Source organism: Mycena indigotica (assembly GCF_014461135.1).
Source record: "Mycena indigotica strain 171206Taipei chromosome Unknown Mind.scaff0005, whole genome shotgun sequence".
NCBI lineage: Eukaryota > Fungi > Basidiomycota > Agaricomycetes > Agaricales > Mycenaceae > Mycena > Mycena indigotica.
In genome coordinates this window covers 5,015,054-5,031,924 of record NW_023503004.1, presented here as the reverse complement: position 1 = coordinate 5,031,924, position 16,871 = coordinate 5,015,054, and the positions used below count along the sequence as shown (strand labels likewise).

Sequence of the window (16,871 nt, the reverse complement as noted above, 5' to 3'; positions counted from 1 at the left end):
GCAGGTGCTAATGCCATGCTGCCCCCACAGAAGACTCGAAGGCATTGGCAGCAGACCACGCCCGACGCACGCCGATTCTGGCGCGAGATGCGTGTGCGGACAGGGTGGCCGCGCGCTCCCACAGATCGCGACGCGACGTCATTGGCCTCTTCGAATTCGATCCGAGTCATCGATGGAGAAACGCGGACACGTGCGCCCTGGCCTGCGAGGGTGCGGGCGCGTGGCTCGCGCACGGTCACACCTTCGCTCTCCCACGACAACGAGCATTTCGGTCGAATATGCGCCGTGCAGCACTGCTGTGCTGTGTCTTGAAGACACTTCACAAGGCTCTGTCCGTCGGACATGCCGCGGCCCACGATTCAGACGCGACCGCTTGTGCCAGATACTGTCTCAGCCAACGGCGAAGCGGTGCTTTCTACTGCTGGAAATCACCTATTGGCAGACGCTCAGGACGTTCAAGAGATCGCTTGCCGTTTTTCGATGCGGTCTCGGCGGCGGCGTCCGTGCGTCGGTCCCGCTAGGCGGCCTGGGCCACAGAGCAGATCGTGAGCACGCTACTTTCATCCACGCGTGGTGTGGCGCATCAAGCGAACTCTCTCTTCATCACGATGGCTTTGCGAACGCCTGGGGTGCCGGGTCCGGAAAGCTCGCATATGTCCACGAGGCATTACGTGCGTGTTCCATATCCTCTTCCATCATAGTTGCTGAAGCCAACACAGGCCTAACCCAGCCAAAACCGGCGTGAATGCGTGAAAGACAGCGTCATCGGAAGTTTTCTTTGAAGTTTACTATATACATCAAGTACATACTCAGTAAGTGCTACAACACATCTCCACCACCTACTGAAAAAAACAATTTTGAGACGTCGACACAAAGTTCGGTGTCTGGAGCTTCGTAAGGAGCTTCTGGAACTTGGGGTTCCCACCCTGGCCCCTGGTGTACAGCTTCGACGTCAGCGCATTGGCCTTGGGCACGTTGTTGCAGATGATGTTCTGGTGCTGCGCGACCAGCGTGAGGCGGAAAGTCACCGCTGTTTGATCGACGATAGTGTATTGCTGGAAGTCATCAGTCAGGTCTTCATCTGCGGATACGTATGAGCAGCAGGTCTAGCAAACTTGAAGAGAAGACGCACCGGCAGGGTCGTTCATCGGCCCGGAAATCAGCACGTTCTTGTATATCTCGATGGCTTGGGCATGGAAAGGACTTGCGGTATTTTCGCTGTCGAGATTCTGATTGCGGTTATAGACTTGAAACTGCAATAACATGTGGGTGAGTGGCTATGCGGGGATCACTGGCATGAACACACGCACATCGGCCCAGTCGTTCGTCTGCCCCGGAAACTCGAATACGGCAGCACCAATTCCGTTCCAGGCGTACTCTGCAACGGATGGTTCATATGTCTCAGCTTAGAGGGCTCGAAACAACATACCGAAGACATCGACACTTGTCGGTGGCTCTCGTGGAACTATTGCAGCTCCAAAACACGCGAATTGTGCTGCAGCAATGACACTGTCGGTGAGATAGAAGCCGCCGGGCACCTCGGGAAAGTGGTTGAAGTCGCCCCTTGGGGCGGTCGCCACTAGGTTCACGCCGGCTGCCAGGGAAGCGGCGTTGCGCGGATCGGTGCCATGGAAGAGCGTGATGCGGCCCTTCGCGCTAGGGTGCGATACGCGCGCGCGGACCTCGTGGCGGTTTGGCGCCGCGAATTCGGCATATCGTGCTTCCAACTCCTTGTCGATCTGTGCCTGCGAGCACGCTTTTTTGGGGGTGGCTTTGGTCGGAGCATTTGAGGGCGGCGCTTTCGCGGGTGCCTTTGCAGGTGCTTTGGCGGGTGCGTTCTTGGCAGGTGCCTGTGCTGGCGTGGTAGCTGGTGACTTCGCGGGGACTTTTGCTGGAACCTTTGCGGCGGCTTTAGCGGGTGCCTTTGCCGTTGGAGCCTTTACTGGGGCTTTCGTTGGCGCTTTTGACGGCACCTTGGCCGGCGCTTTGGCCGGAGCCTTCGTCGCCTACGTACCGAGGCAGTGAGCGGCCTGGCTGACAAACACGGGATTACGCACCCGCTTCTTCAAAGCTGTTGCGGGTTTTTTTGGCGGCTACATCGCAGTCAGTAACAGTTGGGGTAAAAGTGCAGATGACCAGCGGCCAGCGACATACGGGTTTTGCGGTGGCGGGCTTCGGCGTCAGCGGCACCTTGGGCTTCGGTGCCCTGCGCGCTGCACGAGCCTCAAGCGCCTATACCGTAAGCCGCTTCAATACGACGGAAAGATAGAGCAGAGGAAGCAACTCGGCGCACCATTAGTTCGGCGTCGTCCGCCACGGTAGGCCGCCCAAGCACGGGCAGTGTCAGGAGGAGCGAAACCAGGAAAGTACTTGTCGAGAAGCGCATCGTTTGGTCGGTAGCAGAAGGTCGTCACGGCGGGGGCGGATGAGTCAGAGAAGAAAGTTGCGATCTAGCGCAAACACAAATGAAGGAAAGAAAAGCCGGACTGGCGGCAAGAACTTGAAGGGAGGGAAAAGGGGGCCGGGGAATACTAGTAGTTGCGGAAAGGATGAACCGACGACGACGCCCGTTCCTCGACACCAAGTACATATAGCGTGCATATAGCCAGGGTGCTTGGGAGTAATTCCTGGGGCGGTGTGGTCGCGAAACACCGGTTTCGAAGCACCCCCACAGTTTCGAAACCGGCCGGCTACTCGGACCGGACCGTCCTGGTGGCAGGGGCCGGGCATTCCGGAGAAGCACGTATTCGCTGATGACATATTTGCCCACCAGTGAGTATTTTGGCCCAAAGGGACGCATGGCCGTCACGCGCACCCCGCCTGAGTCACCAACTCTCACCGCAGTCAGGACCCTGCCATTGAATTCGAATCTAGCTTAGCACAGCCGCAACCCTGCGACTCGATGATTTGCTCCATCGATGAGATAGCGCGTCCGCATGCACCTCAGAGCTCGCCGCTCCCCGCGCCATGCGCTCGCAGGGATATCAGAATAGGGTGTTGGCGGGCGGATCTAGCCAGCCTGGCCCAGAAGCGAAAGGTGAGAAGACGCGGACTCCGGAGCAAACGCGGCGTTGTTGTGGAGTGGAAGGGATCATGGCTCGAACTATTTTATTTCTGTTTGTGAAAATTTCAAATAAAATAGAAACATAAACATAAACATCAACAGTAATAAATGTTTAAAACTATTTATATCTGGTAATCAGACACAATTCAATGAGCAGTCTGTTCTCAAGTTATTCCATATACCTTATCTATTTTTATGGCCCAGTGTACATTCACAAAGAGGAAGCATGATCATTCAATCCAATACCAACATCAAAATCACCTTCCTGTTGATTATATTACCAAATCAGGAAACATAAAGCTTGTTGAATAGTAAGAAAATATGATTTGAGCTTTGGAGACATGAAATGTGATTTTCAACACGGTGTCAAAGTGTTTCTAAACTGCAGTGTTAATATTGATTTCAGTCTGCTAGAAGTGGAAACCATTTGAACTATTTATTTGTAGTTGATTTCTGTTTGCCCAAGTTCACAAATAAAATAGCCATTTAAATGTTTATTACCATTTGCAAATATTTACAAATGGCTGGCATGGACAGTGATACTAGTAGTACTGTCACACCGGAAAAGGAAAAATATCAGCTGGAACAGAAACTGTAATTGATTTTAGATCAATCTGTAGTAGAATTAGGCTGACTTGAATGCAAAATTTTAATTGGGCTACGTAGAATTTGAACAAATAGTACACAAATGAGCTCGCCAGGATTGACACCAGCTGTCATCCATATTTGGATGCAAATGGGCCATGCTGGGTCCAGAGTTCCTGGAAACCAGCTGGAGACCCCGCTAGCTGCCTTGGAGCTTACTTAATGTAATCCTCATGCTTTCAATGCTCTGCCTGCTGGGTTATTCAAAATTTGGCTCATGCAAAAAAAAAATGTGTTGAATTCAAAGACTATGCTACTGGAATGCTCGATCTGCCCTCTGACACCTGGTTATACTTCTTCTTGTCCCCCCCCCCCACCCGCCCCCGCTCCTGTGCGTTCGCATCGCCAATCGGCCACTCCACCTACTCCTACTCCTCCAGCGCCCCCCGCTCGCCCGGACGACCCAGCACTCGCATAGCACAACCACGCCTCTGTCCGCCAGGAAAACAAGTGGTGCCAACAATACTTACACGCAGCTAGCAGCGGCGCAATGCCAAGGAGCGCAATTTGGAGGGGAGGGAAAGTGAGCCAGGGGATGGGTGGGGCATGTATAGAGATGTTGGACCAGGCTAGAGCAGAAGGAAGTGAGTGCATATACCAGGAGCAGCAGCAGGGTACACACTTGAGTAGAAGCGCGAGGTCCAGAGGACAGCGGTTACGATACTGGCTGGTCGCTAGTCAGCTCAGACTGCCTAGAAACGTGTAGTAGACAAAGTGAGAAGGAGAGGAGGGAAGGGGGATGCACAGGGAGGCTGTTGTTGGAGAGCAGCGCAGTGCTGCTGGTCTTCTCTGCAGGTTGCCTGCAGCTGCTGGTCAGTAGTGGCGACGAGAAGGGGAAAGGTACGAACATAGCGGCTCAGCCTGTGGGTGTGCGACAGCACAGGTTGAGCACTTATTGGCGAGATGGGAGCAAAGGGAAGAAGAAGAAGAAATGTGTGTGTTATGCCGCATGACAGCAGCCAAATTTTCATGTAGCATCCAAATCAAATTATAGCATTGGGCGCTCAATTGTTGATCCCAACTGTCAGCTCACGCAGACATGCAAGTCTAGTCACTAGTGCTGGCCCTAAAGTCATCTTTTATATGTTTTGTGTTGGTAGATGCTTTTATGGATAGCAGAAATTTAGCTAATTCAACAATTCTAGAGTTTTATTCAGTCTGTATGAGACTATAACAAGAATGCTGGGATATATGCAAACATATTACCTGGATTCCAGCCGGAATTTCCAGCTGTGCAAATATGCTGGAAATCAGAGGGAACCCACCTGGAGCCATGTGATTCCTTAGATGGGAGCCAACTGGAACCTCCAGCTGGAATCTCCAGCTAGATAACAGCTACAGACACTTTGGTAGTGTAAGTGGTGAATGATGTATGGAAAGGGGGGGTGAGTAATTCAGAACTCCAAGGCAAATTTCTGCTAAGTCGAATAGCTAGGGGGTGAACAAAGGTGAATAATATAATACAGACCATCAAGACCAAGTTCCTTAAAGTTATATTATGTTACTTAGTAAAAGTTGTTTATATTATTAAAATATATAACTTTGATTTTGCAATGATTGTATTCTCATAGGACAAAAATTTCCTTTTATAGAAATTTGTCAATCACTCTATATTACAGTGTGGCACAGTTACCGAATAGTGGCTATTGACAAAAAGTTCCCTTTTTGGACACTGTGTCACATGTCACATAACAAGAGACAATGCAGAATGGGGGTAGATGTTACCATAGCACAGCCGTAGGTGGAATAGCATAGTAATACAAAGTTCCGCCTGATGCGGTTCTTCTAAAATACACGTCAGTCAGCTGGACATGATAGATGCAGATCTGACATGTACGTAGCCTGTTTGAGAGACGAACAGTTGGCCGTGCATGGGTATGTTCAGGTAGTTTGCATTGGGGAGGAATGAGGTGTTGCTGAGATGTGTGATGTGTTAATGCCCCAGCCTTAAAGAATCAAACAAGCTAATTGTTTTCCCTATTGGCATTATTGTGTTTGTTAGGGATACACGTGAATTGGCTCGGCGAGAATGATGGCATCGGCCGATGACTAATCCATCGGCCAACACTGAGACACGTGATCACGACTGACACCATCCTCCAAGGATTGTTTCCAGACTTTGACAGGGTTTAATTAAAGACAAACAGGGTTTAATTAAAGACAAAATGGCATGGATTTTATGTAGAAACAAGTGCGTGTATGCATATATCTTATGAAGACCACTGAAACTATCAGATAGGCAACTGAGCAACAAAACTAGACCTACTTGCACAGAGTTCATTTCGGCGGCACCTTGGCTTCTTTATCTGAGTTCGACTCACAAGCTTTGTCAGATTTCACCTTCTCCTTATATTTCTTAACTTTATTCTTGCAGAAATTGATCAGCACAGTTTCGATGGGCCACTGGGACTCGAATCTGTCCACCTTGGGGTATTTGTGAATTGTCTGCATGCAAACACGTATATGAGAAGGATTCATCAGTGACATGCATAGCAACGCATGTACTGCATTCATGATGTTCTTTACAAGCTCCTGGTCCTGCTGGTCATAAGAAAGGCTGTGGGCGAGACTTGTTGCACCTTGCTTCTAGACAAACTTCTAAAAGAAGGAAATAAGAACGACAACTTTTAATTTGAAAGTGATGCACGATGAGGGCTTTGATACAAAACTCTGGCCAGAGATAACCAGCAAGATACTGCTCTAGCTTGATGTGGGAAGCTCCTTTATGTAGGGGGGGCGACCTTTGGGGAGGCTGGATCAAAGAGCGGCATTGCCGCTGCAGCTACTGATGGCGCAGCGGCCGGCATGAAAGCAACTGTCTTTTTCTTTGACATGAGTGAATTACCAGGCTGGTCAAGGTCTTCATGCATGAGGAGTCTGGGAAAGATTGGTTTAGCCATGTCGGTATGGGCGAGCAGTAAGATAACAGGGGCGGGAGGTGGTTCGACAACGGCAATAAAGGAGTCAATAGACATGTTGTTTAGTGGGCCAAGAGTCCAGAGTCCTTGTTTTTATTGTGCAATGGAGTCATTTGAGGGCTATCTGTATCTTATCTCCGTTTGTCAGAAAAACGAGTTATAGAAGCTAAATCAGTCAGGATTATGTACGTCATTGTTCTCGTTTCTCTATTACCACTTACTGACGTCTTTCAAGGTTATAAACTGCATGCTCCCTTGTCGAAAGCAGTTCAAGTTCAGTCAAAAACTATACACCGTGCGCTTGAAACATTATAAAAAAAAGAAAAATCCCCCCCCCTCTCAGGCATGAAAAAATTCAAAATTGATGAACTTGTGGTCTAATTACTACAGTACTTAAGAATCTATATTGTCAATATTCTCTAGATGGCTCTGTGATAAAACTGGCAAAGGGGGGAGCAAAGTGCATAGGAAAGCCTATGGCTAGTATTATCCATCCTCTCAGATTTTTTACCATGTCAAAGAAAAAAAAACAGCGGCAGTTGAATGCAGGCCTCCGAGAATCACGGAGGATGAAAATCTGGCCCAGAACGGATATTCGCTGAGGGCACATTTGCCCACTAGTGACTATTTTGCCGAACTGCCGCACCAACTCTGCGTGCCATTGAATCCGGTTTAGCACAGGCGACGACACACCGGGGGCCGCTCGCCTGCGCGTGGATGATCTCCTTCATCGATAAGATCAGCGGCCCGCGTTGCGACGTCCGCATGCGCGTATCTGCATGGGGCAGGGCGCGCCCGATCGGGCGGCGTGATGCGGCGGCGCGGGGGAAGGACCCCGGACACCGCGCTGCGCGGCGACGATTCGCCGGGCGGCGCGGAGGCGGGGATGCGGCGGACGACGCGCGCCGCGTGGCATGTGTGCTGATAGCGGACGGATCGGATCTAGCCAGAAGCGATGGTGGGGTGGAAGGCGCGAAGGGAGGCAGATGGCTGGCAACGGACGGTGATAAGGGCGCGGCGGCCATTGGCTGCGCGCGCGTGATTGGTGGAGCTGGCGGGAAGCAGTCGTGTGTGTGCGGCGGCGCGCGCGGCGATGGGCAACCGCTGCTCACGGCGTCAGCGATCGGGGCGGACGCAAAAAACAATCGCTGATGTGATGCGCCGGGTCGTGATTGCCGACGGAAGTGTGACAGCATTTCCCCTGGTTTCTTCCGCGCGGCCAGCATCGAATGTTGAACCTGCAGTACCTGGCGTCAGCGCTCGGCGCCACAAGTCGCAGCACGCCCCAACAAGCATCTCCGCCGTCCATGCGCCAACTCGCACGCGGGGCCCTTTCTTTACCCGCCCCGGCCGTTCTCTTCCCATGCGCATGCCCGCGCGCAAACTCTATCTGGCGCCGCCGCGCACCGCGGGCGTCCGGCTTCTCAGAGTCAGAAGGCCAAGTCCGCGGAGCAGCCCAGCCAGCCACCCACCGAAGCCGCGGAGGCAGCAGACCGCGCAGATGCGTGTGCGGACAGGGCAGGCAACTGCCTTTCCCGGCCGCGCGCTCCCACGGATCGCTACGCGACGTCGTCCTGTCGTTGGACGGCTGGCCATCGATGGCGAATCGCGGACACGTGCGGTGCGGTGCGGCGCGGCTGGCGCGAGGCGCAGCGCGGGTGGGGACTAACAGACTAACAGTGTCCTGTGACCGCGGACTGGGGGCCGAAGGTCGGCGCTTCTGCGCTGCATCATTGCAGCATCAAGTCGACCGCGGGTGCATCTGCTGATCCCGATGCCCGACTGGGGCCACGCCCGACGACGGCCATTGGCTGGCCTGGGTCAACGTACACCCTGCCACCGGCGGCATGCCTCGCACTCCACGATCGAACACGGGCGGTTCTCGCACTTTGGCGTACGTCCACCTTCGATCCTCGCACGCTGCGGCGCCGCACTGGCAAAGCGCTCGAGTGCTCGGGCGGGGCCCCGAGTGGCTCGCGCGGCTTCTATGGTGCGGAATTGGGCCCGGGGTCCCTCTGCCTGACCTCGCCAGCGTCCTCTTGAGTCAGCAACACAGTACGTCCACCCCAGCTCCTTGTAATGTCTTCCGATGCCTGTCCGATCGTCGTTCTGACCGCGGGATCTGTTAGCTTAGCCCATTGGCGCCATGAAGCAACACGTTGCTCTCGAGAAGCTGCGGTCCAACAGTGTCGATTTCTAGCACCTTGTGTATGCTGCCATCTTCTGGAGAGGCTTGACCTGTCACAAACTAGTCCCGGAACCAGCACTAGATGACGCGGCACGCCATTGAACCGGCGGTCTTGCTGCTTACTCTCCCTCCGGACAGCGCAAGCTCAGGGAAAGTTGACGCCATTTCCCGCGCCGATTGTGTGCGCGCGGATGATTAACGTCGTGATCGCGAATCTCCTCCGGTCGTGGACTTGTGTTCAAGCATCTGCCCCGGGTGCGTGCGGGATCTGCACACTGTTATGGTATCTGAGTCCGGAGCTACGGCAAGGTACTTGCGTGTTCCACCGCGTCGAGGCTCACCTGCAGGAAGATCGAAGCGAGGCAAGGATTCGGACGCTGTCGTCCAAGGACACTTTGTTAACGTTCCACCGTGGGTAGGGCCGGTGGATAATTAGCGTTGCACTGATCACGATCGCGAAGAGAGCAGCAGAGTCATATTCGGGGCAGGCATCTGCCAGTGTACCGCGTGTCGCCGCATCCATCGCTCGACTCTGGAGTCTGCGCGGGCCTCCGCTGTCCCCGCCCGTTGCATTGCATTGCACTGCACTGCCCCGGGCCGGGGTGCGCAAGCATAGATCGAACTTCGCCTGCGCGGGCGCCGCCGAAGATCTTGGGGTCCATCGCGCACGGATCGCGAGCCTGCGCGACGAACTGGAGGACGTCTAATAGACATCGACAGCGATGACGCGGGGTTCTTGATGTTCTCCGTTGTTCCAGGGTGCACGTCGTGTCCGACGTCGCGAGGCGGTGCGCGATGCCGATGCGCGATGCGCGATGGATGCGCGCGAATCCGGGCGTCCGCTGCTCCGCAGCGCTGATCGGCGTTGTTCATCGCGGTGCTGATTGGGATTGTGATTCGCGCGAGGTCGGGCGCGCGAGGGGCGCTGCTGGCTCCGTCGGTATTGTATGTACCGCTGTGCGTCGGTACGCTGGATGCCAGTGTTCGGCGCCAACTGAGTCAAGAACTGAGTCTCGCGGGCCCGGGTGTGCGCGTGTGATACCCGGATCTTCGCTGTCGGTCGCACGCCCGGTCGCACGCCCACGCCCACGCTCCCGGGCAGCCGTCAGCGCCCGTCGCGACGGAGATCAGCACCTGCTGCGGTCACGGTGCGGTGGGCATCATAGAAGCCGCACGTCGGGCGTCGGGCATCGGCAGACGCCGGCCGGGGGGCGAACTGCGGCGTTTGCGCTAGCGCTAGCGCCCGAAGAAGGGAAGGCAGAGAGCCTGAGGGAAGGAAGGGGTTTGCGCTATTGGCGGCCGCGGCGGAGAACGCGAGGGCTTCTAGCGGGTGCGGCGGGCGGGCGGCCGCAGCGACAGGGCCACGTGGCGGCGCTTCATCGATGGGGCACGGTGGCACCGGGCCCCGGGTGCGTGTTGTTCCGCCCTGGATGGACCAGTGATGGACCGCGCGCGCGTGTGTGTGGGGGCGGTACGTCATCAGCGGGCCACCCGCGCATCCGTGTTGGCGTTGTTGCGTGTGGGCTTGGGAAGGGACACGCGGACCGATCAGCGCGCGATGGCGATGGCGATGGCTGCGGAGTTATAGGGGCGGCGCTAGGTGCGGGGTGGGCACGGGGCCCGCGCGCGCTTCTAGGCCCGCACGCGGCGGCGGGCACGCAACCGCATCTCATCGATGGCGGATTGCAGATCGGGGCGGCCCCCGGGCACCGCGGGCGGGGGCGTTAACTCCGTGATGCGGGGCCGCGGGCGTGTGGCGTGTGACACGCGCGCGCCTCGTGGCCGCTCGCACGGTGCCAGGTGGGCATGGGCATGGGCATGGGCATGGGCAGGGCTCCACGCCGAAGCCGCCCCTCCGCAGAGCACGTAGCCCCCGCTTCTTTTCTTTTGTGCCGCGACAGCTGCAGTGCCACTGCCACTCCCTCTTGCCTCCCCCCACGACCACTGCCGCTACGCTACGCTAGCGACCGCTGGCGCCCACGACGACGCCCACGACGACGACGACCAGGGAGCGGAGAAGAAAGGTGGGTGCCGCCAGACAGACGGACGGCACGCTGACCCTGCGCAGCTGCTCTTGCTAGCCGAGCCACGCCCACGCCCACACCCACACCCACCCATGCCCACACACACACCACCACCACCACCCCCATCCATGGCCATCGACGCCCCCGCGCTCGTGCCCCTCTCGCGCTCCCCCGAGCCCGTCGCCAACGAGCGCGACCGCGACGTCGCGATGGCGTCCCCGCCGCCCAAGCACCCCTCCCCCCGCACCCACAGCCACAGCCAGCACCCCTCGCCCGCTATGCCCCCGCGCCCGCCGCCCCTCCCCCCAATCCCCGCCCCCTCCACATCCGCGTCCGCCGGCGACACCCCCGCCACCCTCGCCGGCCTGCTCGCCGCGGCGCTCAAGGACGCCGAGGGCCTGCGCGACGAGCTCGCGCGCACCGCGCGCCGCGCGGACACCGCGGAGCGCCTCCTCGCCGCGTTCGACGCCGCCGCGCGCGCCAACGGCGACGCCGAGCACGCGCCGGGCTCGCCCGGGCCGGCGCTGGGCCCCGCGGCGGCGGTGATCCGCGCGCTGGACGAGCGCACGGCGCGCGCGGAGGCGGAGCGCGATGCCGCGGTGGCGCGGCTGCATGCGGTGGCCAGCGCGTGGACGCAGGTCGCGGAGCACCTGGCGCTCGCGGACGCACGGGCGCATGATGCGCGCGCGGGGTTTACGAGGTTGGTGAGGGAGGGCGGCGGGCCGCTGGTGTTGGCGGAGGCGGCGCCGCAGCTGAGTGTGCGGTATGAGGTGCTGCACCAGGGGGAGAACCGGGAGAGGAAGGAGAAGTATCCCGCGGGCCCGGGCCAGCCGGGCGTGTTGAGCGGCCCGCATATCATCACGCAGCAGGTGCCCGTGCCCGGACCCACGAGTCTGGGCAAGCGGCCCCGCGCGGAAAGCATGGGCTACTCGCCTGTGTATGGGTTCAAGAAGCCCAGAGAGGGGGATTATGATGTGTGTATCCTTTCCTTTCCGTGTTTACATAATAAAACCTTACTCATGTTGTTTCAGTATGGCGCGTACCCCCCGCGCTCCAATGTTCCGCCGCCGCCGACGCGGCACGCGACGCACCCGCAGCCCGAGCGCGAGCGTGCGGCCTACGCGCCCGAGCGGCAGCTCTCGCAGCCGCACCCCGGCGCGCATCCGCACCACCGCGAGCGCTCGCAGTCTGCGCAGAGCGAGGACGTGGACGCGATGCTGCTCGAGAGCGCGGGCACGCGCCGCGCGAGCGACTGGCGCGCGGGCCGGAGGGACAGCTCCAAGGGTGAGTATTTTAGTCTCTTTTTCCCTTCTTTTGCTCTGGGGTACTTGGAGGGGCGGAACTTCAGCGGGTCGCGTGGTCAGTGGGACTCCCGCCCACGTTGTCGATCGCACCTTTTCTCCCCTCGTTCCACTCCTTCCCTGAACTGTTCCTCGTGTTGTGGTTTTTCTTTTTTTTTTTCGTTGTTAGGTCTCGTGATGAGTGGGAGCCACGTCGTTAATCGGCGCTCGTGATCTGACGGGCCGGGATGTGCCTTGGAATTCCAAGGCGTGGAAGCCCGAGCCTCACGCCCGCTGAAGGCCTGGCCCGGCCCGAATGAACGCTCGGGCTGCCCGACCCCGGGCTGGGCCGGGCTTCGGGCTCCAAGCCCGCCGCGGCAGACCACTATCAATGATCGCACCTTTTCTCCCCTCGTTCCACTCCTTCCTTCTCGTGTTTTTTTTCTTCTTTTTGTTGTGTTCTGAAGGTCTCGTGATCAGTTTGATCGCAACTGTTCTCCCCTAGTTCCATTCCTTCCTTCTAACTGTTTCTCGCGTTTTGGTTTTAATTTTGTTCTGCCCTCGTTCCACTCCTGCCTTCTGTCGACTAACTCTTCCTCAGACAACTACTACGCGCAACACGCGGTGCCCCCTCCACCAGTCCCCGCCGCGCAGCCTCAACCTCAGTCCGCCGCGCAGCCGCTCGCTGCGCAGCCCACGCTCCCCGCCCCGCTGGCCACGCCCGCCGCGCCGGCACCCCCCCGCGCCGGCCTTCCCGGCCACCAACGCGCAGAACCAGCGCATCTGCCGGCAGTGCGGGATGGCCGGGCGCTACAAGGACGGGAAGTGCGTCGAGAAGTGGGGGCCGGGCCCGCTCGGCCCGGGCACCGTGTGCGACCGCTGCCGCAAGAAGATGAAGCGCGTCGAGCGCCGCGGGACGGCGGAGGGCCTCGTCGGGAGCCAGGGGCAGATATTGCAGCCGCCGCCCGCACCACAGGCCCAGCAGCAGAGGGTGGCGAGGAGCGATACGGTGTTGAATGTTTCGCCGGGGCGCCCGGAGAGAGAGCGGCATGCGCATGCGCATGGACATGGGCAGGAGAGCGGGCTGCGGTCGTCGCTGTCCGGCCCGGCGCAGGCAAGGACGCAGCACCGGCCGAGCCCGCCTGCCCCGCCGGCGCACGTGCCTTCCCGGGCCGCGCACCGCGAAGTCCAGGCACCGGGGATCCTGCCCCCGCTCGCGCTCTCGATGGGCGGCGCGGCGCGCACGCGCAGCCCGGGCACGATCGAGCACGGGGCGCGGCATGGTCGGTCGCCGAAGCACCAGCGCGACCCGTACGCGGACGAGGAGGAGGAGGAGGATGCGGAGGCGGATGCGGAGGCGGAGACGGAGGAGGTGGACGAGATCAACGACGACGGGGAGCCCGGGCCGGCCGCGGAGATGGACAGCGAGCTGCTCGACGCGGTGGACGCGGCCGAGGGCCGGAGACGCTCCGTCGAGTCGCATGCGAGCGGGTCGCGGTCTGGTTCGGGGCGCGAGGATTGATTAAGAGGGGGTGATATGTTTTCTTTTTTTGCATTCTGCTGTTGGATAGTATAGTATGGTGTCTGTGTATAAGTCTGAGTTTGTTCTGTAGCAAGTATATTATTTTGTCTGGTTGTGATACTTGTGGGTTCTGTCTAGTATTGATAAACTCTCAGGCGAACTCCGCACGACCAAGGACGCACTCCCGCGCGCATCCCTCGGCGCTCCACTGAGGTGACGCGGCAAGGCTTTCTCACAGACGGCCGCACTGATCCAGCCCAACCTCGGACAAGCGGCATTGGCCATATATAGTTCCAGAATATTGTGTAGATATGTGTGGCAGATGGTGTGCAATATATGATTTTGTCTGAATTTAATTCAGAGTGCTATATTAGATGTAAGCAACACTCTCTATTGGTGTAATCAGTAGTTTGCCCACATCTAAATTGTCAACAATGGCCAATCATTCAAGAATGAAAGAATCAGTAGATAACTATTAGTTCTCACAAACTGACCCTGAGATCAATTTGGTACAAACACTATTGTATCAGATTGACATTGTTAAGTTTGGCACATTATTGTATTCACATCTGCTTACATAAGCCGCTTTTTCAAGATGTACTAAGGCTTAGAATAAACAGATATATGTTGGGCTGGCTGCGAACCTGGCCGAATTGAGGGCTAGGTTTGGTTCGAATGGCCTTTATGCCGAACACTGCATTCAGTCCGGTTTGACTAGACCTGGACATGTATCAAGTTCGACACACATTTGTAGGGCTTTCAAGTCCCTTTCCGACCATATAGGACCCATTCAGAAATGGTAGAGATATAACCTTAATACTGTTCTGAAATTACATTTTGTTCTAGAAAGCCAATTCAACATTCATTTTGTAGTCAATGAATTTGTAATTGAAGACCCCATTATAGGCCTTTGAAATACCTTTCAAGACCCATTTTAAGAGCTTTAGAAATGACTGAGATACAGCCCTAATACTGTTTGGAGTACTTGTGATTTTGTGAGTCGATACAGTCAACAACTGCCACTTTGTATCCCAATAAAAGTCAGTCAATTTGTATGGAACACATTTCCAGCCAAACACAAATTTGTAGCCCTTTCAAATACGTCTCTGACCATATAAGAACCATCTCAATCCAACCAGAACTCATTGAGAAATAACTCTAATACTGTTTGTATAAACTGGCATTCAGGTCCTGGAAGTGTCCCAATAGACTGGCACCAAAGTCAATTTAAGGCAATATAACTGAGTTAATTTGTATTTGTAGCCCCTGGAATTCCCTTTCTAACCATATAGAAACCATCCCAAACCGCCCAGAACTGACAGAGATATGAGCCTAATACTATTTTAAAAGAAGGTCAATTTCAGTCAATACAACTGTCATTTTGTAGTCAACAAATTTTGAGTTGACCACCATGTTATAAGCCCTTCAAATACCTTTCTGACCATATGAAAACCATCTCAATCCAACAAGAACTCATTGAGATAAAGCCTAAAATCAACTTGAGTCAATACAGTCAATAGCCGCAGTGTCAATGGATTTGTGATCAACTAAACATGAGTTGAATACAAAGTTGTAGTCCTTCTAAAGACCTTTCTAACCATATATGAACCATCAAGAAATTCAACAGTTTAACCTTAACTGCCACAGTGTATCCTAATACAAGTCAGTCATTTTGTAATCAACATATTTGCAGTTGAGGCCATATTTGTAGACCCTTCAAATACCTTTCTGACCATATAAGAACCATCTCAAACCGACCGGAACTCACAGAGATATGAGCCTATTACTGTTTCAAAAGACTCTGGATTGGGTCAGTAATTTGCATTTTGCAAGGCAAGTATTGACTTCAAGCCAAAGTGTAAACTGAGCAGTTAGGTCTTGGAAGTGCCGCTACAGACTGGCACCAAAATATGCACAAGTCAATCTGAGTCAATACAGGCAACAACTGCCACAGTGTGTTGTAACAAAAGTCATTAGATTTGTAGTCAATCAAGCAAAAGTTGAATACAAAGTCGGATTCCTTTTGAAGACCTTTCTAACCATATACAAACCATCCAAAACTATCACTATATAACATTTACTGCCACAGTATTTTCTAATAAAAGTCAGTCAATTTGTAGCAAACATGTTTTCAGTTGAAGACTAGTTTGTAGGCCTTCAAAATACCTTTCTAACCATATATGACCCATCTCGAAAGCTTCAGAACTCACTGAGATAAAGTCCTATTACTGTTTCAAAAGACTCTGGATTGGGAAAGTATATTGCATTTTGTGAAGCAAGTATTGACTTTAAGCCAAACTGTAAACTGGGAAGTTAGGTCTCAGGAGTGCCGCTATGAACCCACACCAAAATATACACAAGTCAGAATGAGTCAATAGAGTCAATGGCTGCTGCAGTAACTACTGATAAAAGTTCTTAGATTTGTAGGAAAGTGACAATGAGTTGAATACAAAGTTAGAGTCCTTTTAAAGGCCTTTCCAACCATATACAAACCATCAAGAAATTCAATAGTGTAAGCTTAACTGCTACAGTATCTTGTAGTAAAACTCAGTCAATTTGTAGCAAACATGTTTTCAGTTGAAGGCCAGTTTGTAGGCCTTGCAAATACCTTTCTGACCATATAGAAACCATGGTCAACAGATCAGAACTCATCGAGATATAAGCCTATTAGTGTTTTGAACCTGGCCCTAAAAGACACTCGTGATTTTTCAATCTTTTGCATTTTCCAGCCTAACCATTCAGAAATTGACTATAGTCTGAACTGAACCTAACCTTCAATTTGTGATATCTACAACTTTGTCTGCCAACTTCCACCTGGCAGTTAAGTGAGACTGGCCCTAAAGTGCTTAATTACTTAGTCTTGAAGTGTCAATGGCCCTGGCAGTAAGTTAGTAGCGGTCAGTAAGGTTCAGTCCAAGTGATCCACCAAGGCAGCCCTAAAGTCAGACTCAGTCAGTCTCAACTTATCTCCCCTAAAGTTGGCAGTAGCAGTCTAAGACTCAGTCAGTAGCGGTCATAGTTCAGTCAACCTAATTTACTAGGCTGGCCCTAAAGTAGTCTGGCAGTTAGAGTCAGTAGCGCTCAGTCTCACTCAATATAACACAAGAATATAATAACAAGAATATAATAACAAGAATATAATAACAAGAATATAAGAAAAAAGAGGCAATGAAGGAGCCGGCCCTAAAGTGGAATGGGTCCAAAACCCGATCCTTCAGCAGGCCCTAAAG

The 16,871-nt window shown here is 54.6% G+C and overlaps 2 protein-coding genes across 2 annotated transcripts; one reads left to right on the top strand and one right to left on the bottom strand.

The window, feature by feature from the left end:
- Window positions 1–172: 172 nt before the first annotated feature.
- On the top strand, window positions 173–745 carry MIND_00648700 (uncharacterized protein; the record flags this gene model as incomplete). The annotated part of the gene is made up of 3 exons (XM_037363218.1): window positions 173–331; window positions 383–671; window positions 720–745. The coding sequence occupies 3 exons, from the start codon at window positions 173–175 to the stop codon at window positions 743–745; spliced, it is 474 nt and encodes a 157-aa protein (XP_037221139.1).
- Window positions 746–839: 94 nt separating this feature from the next.
- MIND_00648600 (uncharacterized protein) lies at window positions 840–2,386 on the bottom strand (the record flags this gene model as incomplete). Its single annotated transcript, XM_037363217.1, has 7 exons — window positions 840–1,081; window positions 1,133–1,253; window positions 1,311–1,378; window positions 1,430–2,006; window positions 2,058–2,093; window positions 2,155–2,232; window positions 2,294–2,386. The coding sequence occupies 7 exons, from the start codon at window positions 2,384–2,386 to the stop codon at window positions 840–842; spliced, it is 1,215 nt and encodes a 404-aa protein (XP_037221138.1).
- Between the last annotated feature and the right edge of the window lie 14,485 nt (window positions 2,387–16,871).